Source organism: Ascaphus truei, chromosome 7 (assembly GCF_040206685.1).
Source record: "Ascaphus truei isolate aAscTru1 chromosome 7, aAscTru1.hap1, whole genome shotgun sequence".
In the NCBI taxonomy this organism is placed as follows: Eukaryota; Metazoa; Chordata; class Amphibia; order Anura; family Ascaphidae; genus Ascaphus; species Ascaphus truei.
The window spans coordinates 39066823-39079643 of record NC_134489.1 but is presented as its reverse complement, the minus strand read 5'-3'; the positions used below and the strand labels follow the sequence as shown (position 1 = coordinate 39079643).

The window sequence follows — 12821 nt, the reverse complement described above, 5'->3', positions numbered from 1 at the left end:
AAATACACATACAATGAGAGTAGTTTGTTTGGCATATCATTTAAAAAATAAACAAGTGCAATGTAAAACCAAACATGTACTTGGTCATAGTCGTCCTATTACTGAGGATAGCCGATAACTTTGTGGATCCAGGCAAACATTTAAATGGTGTTTCCACATTTTTCCTTAATACAAAAAACAAACACCCCAAGCACAGTCATGTCTCACCAATGATTGGGTTTCCCACTCACCATTCAGTGTTTGAGGTGCAGCTGTCAGGACTGTTGGAATGTGCAAATAAGGAAGGGATGTGTATCAAGGCGAGTTTGGAGCAAAACTAGCTCAAAGTAAAGCATTTTCACCTTGTGCCCATTTTCACCATTGCATAAAAAATAAAAATAAAATAAAAGGTTTTATCCTCCTTAGGTGGGAAGCAGGGGGTCTCCGGAGCTCAACCGCGTTCATTCCAGCTCTGCGAACCCCCTGCTCCCGGAGATACTAACATCAGAAGGTCATGCCGGTATCTCACTTCTGTTTAAAGGTCCCGCGACACCTGGGCCAATAGGAAGCCGCCAGGTATGATGTCGCAGCTTCCTATTGGCCCGCAGGACTTTAAACAGACATTTTCTGTGTCCAGCCGGGAAAAAAAAACATAATAAAAAAATAAATATTAATAATGTTTTAAAAGAAACACACGAGGTAAAGCCACTTTCAGGAATTTGCTCCTATTTGTGTGACTCATCTTGTGATTTGGGGACAGTCAATAGGAGTTGCCCGGTGAACAAATAATGGGAAGTATCACATTGTACACCTGTGTTGCCACCGTTGCCTGAGGTGGCATATATCTCCCTGCGCTAAATGTAAGAAACATTGCTAACGAGCATCACAAGAGCCGCTGTACCTGCTGGGGGGGCTGCTGGGGGGGCTGCTGCTGTGGTTCCTGCTGCTGCTGCTGCTGGTACTCCTCCTGCTGCAGCTGTCTAGCGAGCTCTAGGTCACTCATTGGCAGTGGTCCCTGCTGCTGCTGTTGCAATGACAAAGCGATCATATAATCCTGAAAAAGAGCACACTGCTTATAGTATAATACAGAGAGGGAGAGGGAGAGACTGGATTGCTATGGTCATAAAGCAAAAATAATGACACTGTAAATAAACACAGGGCGGGATACACTAAAGCTCCGATACGGAGAATCAGAGCACGATCCAGCGTCAACGGCTATTGACTGGAAGGGCAGTTAATGCGGGATCCAGTTCCAATACCCCTTCCAAAGTGAATCTCTCCATGGTGTCAAACCAGTTTCTTAGCACATCACATAGAAACATTGTAGGGATGGCACTGGAGGTGTTCAGGCTACAGAACTCCTTACCTGATCAACCTGCCTTTGTTGCAGCTGTTGAGAGCTGTTGAACGAAGCCTCTTTTTCCAAGTGCTGTGTCAGGTGAAAGTCGGAGTCACAGAAGCAGCTGTCTCCTTCTACATTGTGTAGGCTCTCCCAGATCACCTTCTCCTCTTGCAGAAAACCTTGGTCAGTGACCAGAAGGTATAAATGACCCTGCAAAGAAAAGTGCCCATTTGGTTATGACTTGGCCAACGCCATTTCTGTGAACTGTAGGCCAATTTTTTTGTTTAAAAAAGCTGCGATTCCAATTGCTCAAAAGCTTGAAACTATAAAATTTCAAATAAACAAGCCATGATAAGGGGAAAAAAAAAAGGAAGTACTTCCCTATATACCTTCTCCAGTCTATTCGATTCCCACGTGACAGCCGAATACTTCAGTACAGTGTGAGCCAGGAGTCCATGATACTGATCAGCGTTTGCAAAACCAATAGGCGAGTAAACAATGAAAGAAATCGTACCTTGTGCTTTATAAGTGTACTGAAGTGATTATTCCTAAAGAAAACATTCAGCTCCCCCTCCTTCACTGCCGCCATAAGCTCACACAGACCATGGTAGGTTAGCTGAGCAGCTGTGGATTCCAGGAACTGTTCTGCTATGAGGCCTACAAAAAGACAAAAATTGTGTTATAAAGTTAACGGGAGGTTCTCATGACAGAATGACGAGATAAGCTTTCAGTGGGAAGGGCCACGCTTTCGCAGCACCGGGCACAAGAAGGATGTTTATAATAGTTTGCATGAGATCAAGCAGGGGTGCGCGCGAGGAGGAGGACCTTTTCGGGGAAAGTTAATCAATGTGCAGGTGTTTGTAGGGCTGTTAAAGAGCAAGAAGGTAACGACATGTTACACACAGCAGTCATAAAAATGACGTATGAATTCCACAGTAATGCAACACGGTTTTAAGCACAATATCAACGGATTTATAGTGCAGGAAATGAGAACACGCTTTCAATTATTCTGCATTGGTGTCTTTATTTTTGCTAATGATGTCCCATGGCGCGCGCGTACACACACACACACACACACACACACTTTGGCTATTGCCATTTTGTACACCTACACTGTATATACCATTTCCATTTACCTTCTGTGACTAGATTGGGGTCATTTGAATGTTTGCAGGTTATAATCTTTTCCACCAGCTGGTTATAACTTAGTTTTCCAACAGCCGGGACAGCCTCTGGGCTCTGCAGAAATGTAAATAAAGCTTGTGTCATACATTCCTGAACTGCAAAGAATGAAAAAACAAGCATGACTCAGTGTCACACTGACTGGGAAGCTTCATTCAATATCAGGTTCTGACTTTGGTGTACCAACAACCATTAGGAGTGGCTCAGTGAGTAAATGCACTGACCAGGAGTTTGGATCAGGCAAATTCCCAGTGTTGGCTCCTTGTGACCTTGGGAAAGTCAATTTATCTCCCTTTGCCTCAGGCACCAAAATCATAGAGTGTACCGCGCACTATACAGGAATTGTGACGTGCTCCCATTGGGAGAAAAGCGCTATATGAAAAAGTTATTATTTCTCCCAAGCTGTCATGTTCCAAAAACAATTGGGATTCTGAACCCAAAAGGAGAGTATGTTCACAGTTAAGACATTTCCCAGAATCCCTAGCTGCAGCGGAATCACCCTATGCTAAGAGAATGTGGAAGGGTAGTGTTGCAGACCTGCCTGAGAGATGTGAATGGGCTCACCAGGAATATTTGTATTTCTTGTTTACAGTTGAGAAATCAGATCTAAAATATATTTTGTTGGTTCAAACAGAAAGGTTATTGCTATATATAAATAAAATCACTTATTTTAGCACAATTTAAAAAAACAGAACAGCAGCAGAAACAAATCAAGCATCAGTTCTTAAAAGAAAGAAGATACAGAAAACAAACTTAAAAATAAGATGCAGGCGATATGTATTTGCCAGAAAACAGCGATGCAAAAGGAGTCGTGTATTCCTACAGAAAAGCAAAGAATATGCTGTTTCAGTGGGAGGAGAGTGAAGAAGAAATAGAATTTAAAAAGGAATTACACCTTACATTAAACAAAGTGCTGCACCCATTGACCCGCTGACCTACTTATTGGCCAGGCCAATAGAGAACAGAGACCGTCCAATAAGAAAATGAATCTCCTTCATTCTCACAGCGGCTAGATGTGCGGTGGCCGCCTCATGGAAGAAGGTATCACCCCCCACCCCAAGCAAACAATAAAGAAAAGAATCCACGAGGTAATGTTGATGGAAAAACTATCAGCCTTCCTGAAAAGAACAATAACAACGTCCTTTTACAAAGTCTGGGAACCATGGCTGACTCAACCAGCATAATAGAAACCTCCACATATAAAACGGAGCCACCCCATATACGAGACACAAGAGACGTGGGACGGACCTCTGATGGAAAGCTGAGGAGGTTGAGACCTACCCCCTCCCCCCCCTCTTTTTCTGTTTCTCCCTTCTCACCAGCCTTTTCGACCCACAAACAGGGGTCGACGGCACGTTGAGGCTATCAATGTATAAAAACAAAAAACCCTATATTAGGTATAATTGTATACTGTACAAATGCCTAATAAAAAAAAACCATTTGAAACAAACAAAGTGCTGCCTTTTTATGTAAAGTTGCTATTAGAGGGAGTCACACCGCTCATACCAAAATATACACAATTGAAAAAAATGACCCGGTGCATAAAAAAAAATAAAAAATCACAATTAATGAACACAGAGTGACCAAAGAGATCACAGCAGTCCCTTTTATATGCACTCACGGTCAAAAATAAAGGGGAATAGGATAATGGGATGCGAGTAACCCCAGGTAATAGCCGAGTGGACTAACTAGTCCATATGCCAACTAAGGAATATGGAAGCATAGCATTCTAACGGTATAAAAACAAAAATAATAAAACTGTTAACAGTATACAAAAAACAAAACGCCGAAAAAGGTGAACATAACATGCACTGCGAAAGCTAAAATTGGAATAAAATCCCCCGAGCCGAGAACGTGTGTAAGGAAGGGATTATACCGGGGCCAAAAGGTCAGGGGACCTGAATGGGTATAGAGATGAACCCCTAAGTATAGTGACTACTTGACTATATTAGTCAAATGTAGCCTCTGGGGGACACGAGGTAGTGGGCAATATAAGGCAGAGAAGTAATGTGCAAGCCCAAATACACCCGTATGTTCACCTTTTTCAGCAGAGGATTAAGATCCGGAATACTAATTGGCCATAAGACAACCCTCGCTTCTATACACATGAGAAAGTATTGAGACATAACAGCTGATTTCAAAGGCAGACACACGCTACCTGGGGATCCACCAGCCAGCCGTGGTACAAGGGGATATTCAGAAGGTCAAACACGATGCACTCCGGTGTGTACTCAAAGTCAGCCACCCCGGTAAAGCGGACGTTCACGTCGAGTCCTGTAGACAGCTTAGGCAGCACTGTCATTGCATCATTCACATTCTAAACGAGGCACAGCAAGAGAAAAAGGATCAGCACAAACGTATGCATGTCTTTATTTACATATCGCCATCCATATACACAGCGCCTTACTGCAGTATCACACGTGACATAACAGGAAGAAGCACGTCATACATAAAAAGGTAGACATTAAGAAAAGGGGTCCCTGTGCCGGAGAGCTTACAATCGGCCGTTTAATCCTTTTTTTTTTTTTGTAACCAAACTAAACCATGTATCTCATCAAATGTAATTGTTGTGATCACTCCAAGAGATAATTATTACTTTGCACTGGCAGCTCCCAAAACTTCTCCTCCCTAAAAACAAAAACAAATTCACCCCTATTAAAAAGTAGATAAACTCTTGTCCTGACCCATGTTCGAGTTGCAAACAAGCGGCGCATTGATTTGCTGTACAAACAGTTTTGGCTACTAATGGAATGGCAAAGCTTATGGATATTAAAACGGGAAGAAGGGGTGAGCTGACCTGCTGAAAGTTGAGCTGTAGAGCTTCTGAATTTTCCTGGGGTTGAATAGACAGAATACAATCTCCTACAAGGAATTAGAGAATAGGAGTTGTTAATAAGGTTTGAAACACTTCCACACAGTCCGGAAAATAAGTCCCTTTAAGATAGAGGTATGCAAGTAGCTATTTATATTTTTTTTCCCACTACAGGTTATTCAAAAATGTACTGTTTCCACTGTGGGTATAGTGCTGAGGTTATTATATCCTATGCGAGTAGCTACAATGTGTGGTATTTACAAACATTGGCATCACACCTCGAATTTCGGTGCCATCATGCACAAAGAGGTGACAGTCGCGAGCAGCGCCGACACGAACATTTGAACAGATATTATGTAATAAAGGACATGAGCTGTTAACTATTGTGGCAGTGGCACTCAAATGATACTTTTATTTAGCTAACAATAGTGTTTACTCTTTAAATAAATAGTCACTGGTGTAATAATCAGGAGGCTTTCACAATCCATTTTAAAAGTTTGGAACGATTGCCATATATGAGAAAAGAAATTAGGTTTTTGTCTATCATAGTTTTCTACTTACAGGACCTTAGAAGAGCAATCCAGAGAAAACAACAAACTGTGTTATTAGTTCTTCCGGGAATTACAACCGCTTGTTGAGATAAGAGGTGGTTTGGCACAAATAAATCATTAGAAGAAACGCAAAACGGTGGATGGACGCAGCGGCAAGCCCTTTATTTACACGATCTGAAACCGGATGTTCCCCAGAAAAGGTTTTTCCAAGGTCCCTTTTCTGGTTCTCGAGCAGATTACTTTAGCAATATTGTGCATCTTATCGACAGCAAAATGCCACAAATCAATAATTATGAACAAATATTCTTTTCGAGCCTTGGGCGCCTTACCTTGAAGCCCTGATCGCTATTAAGCGGTCATACCAACACCAGAGAAGCCGGCATTTGGCAATGAATTTCTTAAAAAACAGGCCCTTTCAGCACTGAAAAAAAGATGACAATACTTAACGAGCTTACATTTTTTTCTAACAATGTATAATGATTCTTGCTCTACTTGTTGCCATGGAAATCATGCATCTGCTTCAGCCATCATGTCTATTATTCTGCCCCCCTTGCTGCCATGTCCCCATACACTGAATGGAAAGATTGGGCTGTGGATGCATTGTGTGGTTACATTTTGCATACAGTGGCGCTTTCCAAGTCCGTGTTATACATAAACCATTTGTAATCACTTACCAAGATGCGCCATCAGCTCCTCGGAAGTGATCACCTCCTTTTTGGGAGGCAGTTTCACCTAGAAAATCAGAACAAAAAATGTGTTCACCGACTTCAAAAGACCAAAGAAAATGTTAAGAAAATAAAGTACGATTCTGGATCACAAGCACCTCGTAATGTTACCTAGTTAGTATACCTTTTACTGCTAGCAACGCATGCAGGGGCGGCCAACTCCAGGCCCCAAGGGCCACCAACAGGTCAGATATTATTGATCCCCGTGCTTCAGCAAAGGTTGCTCAATCAGTGGCTCAGTGCTGAAGCTGGGATATCCTTAAAACCAGACATGTTGGTGGCCCTTGAGGACTGGAGTTGGCCACTAGAAAGAGTGATGTGCAATCGTGGGCTGTGTACACGCACAGGCATAATTACAAAGTCATATAAAGGATACAGAGATACTGCCGCTCTCCTACATAAATTACATCTGTGTTTAAGAATTGGGTGCTATTCACATAAGAGGGCTAGGAAGAATTTAATCCTAGGGAGTGATCCCTATATAGCCACTCACTAATATAATAAAATCTTTTATTAAACATCTTTGCGGGCGTGAAACGTGCGTCGGTTTTTAGTGATGTCACCGTCGTGACGTCATCAGGGAGCGCACGAGTGGAGTAGGGAGAAGGAGCATACTGAAATAGCACGATCCTAACAGCTAAACCAGGTCATATTCATCTGTTATCAAGCCTCACGGCATTTCAGTATACACACGGGATACATGTACTACATACATACTATGTGTGCATTATGGCATATCGGATAAACTACATACACCACCTTCTATGTACAGATCTAATAACAGGACAGCCTGAGATCAAGTGCTGTGGTAATATGGTTTGTACATAAATACCCTTTTAAACTATTGGGGCATCTGTTTAAGCTGAATTAGAGACATAGTCGATCGTGCAAATGTACATACTGTATTTGCTATAATGGATATAGTATTCATCACTAGACTCATAGGCTAGAGACTCAAAGACCCTGAATACACAAGGAAGACTAAAGTAATATATGTATTAGACCAGGTCTATGTCCCTGCCTTTGATGTCTGGTTTTGTGTGAATGACTGAGTATTCATTATTATAGGTGACGTTAGCTCCTTACCCCCCTCCTCTTTTGTCTCTTTGCAATCAAAGAGACAGCAATAGATGTTGTTAGAAATAGACTCATAAGTATCTCCACCCCTGCGGTAGTTCCCTGTTATTTTATCCATTGTATATTGTCCTTTTTACATAGATGTTTAATAAAAGAATTTATTATATTAGCGAGTGGCTATATAGGGATCGCTCAATTGGATTGAATTCTTCCTAGCCCTCTTATGTGAATAGCGAGAGAACATAGGTTTCTTTTTGTTGCCCTGTCAACATCCTCCTGTCTATAATTACAAAGTCACCTGTCAAGTGACTTATCGGATTATGAATGGCTCTTTTAAAACCAGCTTTTGAAGCAGCAATGCTTCACCATACCCATAAAAAGACTTTAATACAGAGCAATGTGCATATCACTTTATACCGTCTAAAACCTGTTAAACGAAGAATAGAGATTCAAAGAAAACTGTAGAGTTTCAAATTATTACAGCAACTGTGTAACCGCTAATTCTTTTAAACATCCATAGAGAACCAACTACTGGGAATAATAATAGTAGGCCTTATGGTTAGTTGTTAAATAAACAAGATAGACCTGGGAATGGTCTGTGTGCCGTACCTACAGTATTTACTCTAAAGACATATCTTTGTGAGTCTACTCAGTGTCTCATACCTTCCAACGCAGGAAGAGAATGTTCATGATCGCCAGCAGTGGACACGGACCATTCTCACTTTGGGTGATCACAGGGGTCCTCTCCCCTTTCCAGTTGATCCACTTCACAAAGTAGTAATCTGTTTCAGGCTGGATTCCTGAGGATTTGGAGGCAGCAGCAGCAGCAGCTTCTGACGCCTCTTCGGAAGTGCTCGCAGCGGTGCTGGAGCACAAGAGGTTTTGCAGAGAAGGATTTTCCCCTTGAGTGCTGTCTTCTGAAGGCCGACTGCTCCACTGTTGATCTGACTCCACAGAGGCCGACTGCTCAGTAAGTTTGATTGAACCGGTCACAGCCTCTGAATCCTCGGTTTCCCCATCTGTTTCTGGGACACCACTTTGTCTGCTGATGGTTAGTGGGGATGTGCACTGGTCAGTTTCCTGACCGCCTCCTGTTGCGTCAGACACAAGCTCAGAGTCTCTTTCTGAATCTACTTCCAAACGGTCTCTCTCTGCTCCCTGAACATCACCAGTTACAAGAAGATCTTTTCCATTCCCTGTTGGTACCTCACAATTTTCTCCTTTGGTGGCTTCAACATTGGTTTCGTGCCCTTGGTCCATTCTACAACCATTTGTTGGGGACTCCATTGAGAAGAGCGAGTTAAACAACAAACCAACGCTAAGAAAGATGCTGTCCCGTTAACGCCAGATTCATAAAAAAGAGCTCTGTCTGTAGTTTCTACAGAAATATCATCTCTGTGCTCCCTTCTAGTGCTTTAAAAATATATATTAAGCTGTACAAATATTAAAAAGTAACAATATTTTCCCATCAAAAAAAGAGCCCCTTTTCTTTTTGCAAAAAAACCCTCAAACTATATAATATTATTCAAAAAGGTTTGTTCCGATCAACATTTTACAATAGTTAATTTAAATAGAAAGTTTGCTTCCTTTGGCCTGCACTAAACTAAAGGTTTATCCTTCTTAATGTGTCACCGTAGATTAATTAATGGCTTCTGTTCAGACAAATACTTTATAACTGTACATGTAATATTTTTTTTAGATTAGTGTCAATATTTTATCTTTTAAAAAAGAAAAAAAAAATAGTTTTTCACTCAGATATATTTTACTTACTTAAAAACATAGAACCTCCCTGTTAAAAAAAAATATATGTATATATATATACAGTATATATATATATCTAGCAGAACAGGGTGATTTTGCATAACAAGAAAAGTAATTAATTAAAAAATAACTAAAGTGATTGACTACAAGTATTTTTAAGATACAGAAGACGACATATGTGCACTTCTAGAAGGTCAGCTCACTCCTTTGCTCACTTAAAAGCGTAGCCTGCTCCCTTGCGTTATCATTTCCTGGTGGGAATGTTAATTTTTAATGCTATGTAATCAAACAAGCATGTTCTATTTTCAGCTCGCTGGGGCTGTTCCCGATTGCGAATGCCTTGTCTGCTTCTTTCTTGACTTAACCAAACAACGTGAGTGTGTCGTTGTCATATGTAGTGACAAGCGGGTTCTTCAATCTGAAAGGCGCTTGCCTGGGCTCTGTCACAGAAAAAAAAAAAAAGAGAGAACATTATAGGTATTGAGGGGACACCCAATACATAGATTTGCTAAGAACACTACCTGATACCAAGAAAATATTATTTACAAATAGACCTGCAATTGATGTGTCACAATATAGATGCATACTTTGAGGGATTGCTAACTTTACATATCAATATTAAGTCATAACAACCTTGTAGTTCCTGTTGTGCAGAGTTTAACTGGTTTATTATTGCCCGCAATAACTGCACAACCTGCAATATTTGAATTAATTTAAAGCAAAGGTTCATGTCCTCATGCTGCATTGTACACACGATGCAGAATATCACTGTATCACTATACACAGTTGGAGCAGGGGTGGCCAACTCCAGTCCTCAAGGGCCACCAACAGGTCAGGTTTTCAGGATATCCCTGCTTTAGCACAGGTGGATCAATCAGTGGCGCTGAAGCAGGGATATCCTTAAAACCTGACATGTTGGTGGTCCTTGAGGACTGGCGTTGCCCAGCCCTGCTTTAGAGAGTTTATATTGTAGAAGGGTGGATGGTATAGTTATATTATTGATTGATGCTGCATGTTTACTCTCACAAGATGTTCCAAAGTACGATAGCCGCTTTAAATAAAACACTTTGGCTGCTGATATTATGCAATGAATACTGAAGATTGCACAAGTTAGGTCTGATCTATATAGCCAGACCATCATTGAAAGCTGATCAAATTTCCAACATGCTCATCCTTAGATGACCATGTTTTGATGCCTGTATAACAAATCAAAAGGTACTATTAATACAATATTATACTATCCTAGAGTCCGCTCTCCTTTTAAACCTTGGGTGAGTCCCTCAGGCACCAAAATAAGATTGTAAGCCCTGAAGGGTAGGCAGGGACTCCTTGTGCAGTGCTAGATTAGGAAAGAATAGTATTATTACGTATACCCGTCAAATTAACACAGAAAAACATCTGCACAGGGACTACAGCTCACTTACTGGAATGCAGTGCGGCTCACTACTTGGAGTAGTGAACTCACTTCAATTAGTGCAAATACAATGAAACATTAGGCTTGTTTTGGCCTTAGCACACGCATATCCTATTCACAGTGGTCCTCAGACTTAACAGCTGTGAATTACCAAGTCACTACTAATAATGCATTGAAAGAAGCCTGCAAGGGAGCTCTCAACAATCACAAAACTAACACAACACAGAATAAATGCCTCAATACATTATGTCGTTGGTTTACAACCTTTTTTTGGCTAAGGAACCCCAAGTGAAAATTTGAGAAACCTTCTCTAATAGCGCATGATCAGATGCATTGTAAGGAACCCCAACCCTCTAATAGCGTGTCTGAGATCAGATGCATTGTAAGGAACCCCAACCCTCTCTAATAGCGCGTCTGAGATCAGATGCATTGTAAGGAAACCCAACCCTCTAATAGCGTGTCTGAGATCAGATGCATTGTAAGGAACTTCAACCCTCTCAAAGACTGTGATTATAATGGCGGCGCGCGAAATCACGCGTGCCTGCCGCTCACGCGAAGTCCCAGGCGACGGGGGAGGCGTGACCGTGATGTCACATGAGCAGTTCGCCCTCATTCGCTGAACCCCGCACGATACAATTCTTGTCTTCTCCAGAATCGCGGTCGCGTGCTCTATGGGCGGCATCATGAGGGTACATACATTTGTTCCGGAGGCACACGGCGCCATGTGCACACGCTGCCACTATAATCGCAGCCTGAGATCAGATACATTGTATATTCTTCTGCATTTGATACAATTTGCAAATGACCAGAAAGTTGCAGGGAACCCTTTAAGGATGCCCGGGGAAGCCAAGGGTTTCTAGGAACTCTGGTTGAAAAACACTGCATTAGGTATACCCAGGAACAATTTTTTGGGTGAAGGTGGTGTGCATACACATTGAGTAACATACACACAAACATATACATACCATGTAAACATTTCTAAAGCCATGGAAGGGGGCTGCAGCATCACCACACCCAATAAATAAAGTATACAATGTATCACCATGCACTGCTGGAAAGTCTGCCCAAGATCAACAAGAGGCCAGTGACATTATAAGCTGGACCTGGAAGTAGGGCCGGCTGTGCTGGGTGCTGAGGCCGGGGAGGGTTCCTGCTGCTTGTCACCTGTGCTGCTTGTCACCTGTGCTGCTCTTATGCCCAGTCTGTGGCTGTGTAGGCTGCAGGAAGCTCAGCCTGTCCCCACCCTGCTGCTGCTCACACTCCCGGGCACGGCTGCTGCTCCCCCACCCTGCTGCTGCTCACACTCCCGGGCACAGCGGCGGCTGCTGCTGCTCACACTCCCGGGCACGGCTGCCGCTCACACTCCCGGGCACCGCTCCCCCACCCTGCTGCTGCTCACACTCCCGGGCACGGCGGCGGCTGCTCACACTCCCGGGCACGGCGGCGGCTGCTCACACTCCCGGGCACGGCGGCGGCTGCTCACACTCCCGGGCACGGCGGCGGCTGCTCACACTCCCGGGCACGGCGGCGGCTGCTCACACTCCCGGGCACGGCTCTATCTCTCTCTCTCTCAATTAGATCTTGTTTTTTTATTTTCTGCAAAGTTTTTTTTCCGGCTACATTGAATAAAAGATCTGCTACACTTCCCTGCAGGAAGAAGGCACCCGTCACATGTGAGAGGAGGAGACTTGCTGTTAGAAGGACCTCTGTTGGAATGGATGAAGTGTTGCATGGTGGGGTTACTGCAAGGAACAGATTATTTGTGACTATTTGCAGCAGGCGTTGGCGGTCCTTGAGGACTGGAGTTGGCCAACAGCTGAGGTTTTCAGGATATCCCTGCTTCAGCACAGGATTGAGCCACCTGTGCTGAAGCAGGGATATCTAAACGCACTTATATTTGTGACCAAGAGGTCACAACAGTGAACTGAAGCAGTCCTGATTTACAGCATGATAATATCAGAGCCTTTATATTGACTTC

The 12821-nt window shown here is 42.7% G+C and overlaps 1 protein-coding gene across 6 annotated transcripts in view; it reads right to left on the bottom strand.

The window, feature by feature from the left end:
* Positions 1-12821, bottom strand: part of MINDY1 (MINDY lysine 48 deubiquitinase 1) — a 47277-nt gene that overhangs the window by 4826 nt on the left and 29630 nt on the right. The window contains exons 1-9 of one of the 6 annotated variants that reach the window (XM_075607784.1): positions 11809-12541; positions 8332-9869; positions 6541-6598; positions 5301-5365; positions 4657-4820; positions 2458-2558; positions 1836-1978; positions 1346-1531; positions 881-1003 (exon numbers count right to left, since the gene is read on the bottom strand). In XM_075607784.1, coding sequence (XP_075463899.1) covers positions 881-1003; positions 1346-1531; positions 1836-1978; positions 2458-2558; positions 4657-4820; positions 5301-5365; positions 6541-6598; positions 8332-8955 — 1464 coding nt within the window. In that variant the 5' untranslated portion in view covers positions 8956-9869; positions 11809-12541. Of the gene's footprint in view, positions 1-880; positions 1034-1345; positions 1532-1835; positions 1979-2457; positions 2561-4656; positions 4821-5300; positions 5366-6540; positions 6599-8331; positions 9870-11808; positions 12542-12821 lie in introns of those variants that run through there. The other 5 variants (XM_075607780.1, XM_075607781.1, XM_075607785.1 and 2 more) reach the window with 5 other exon arrangements.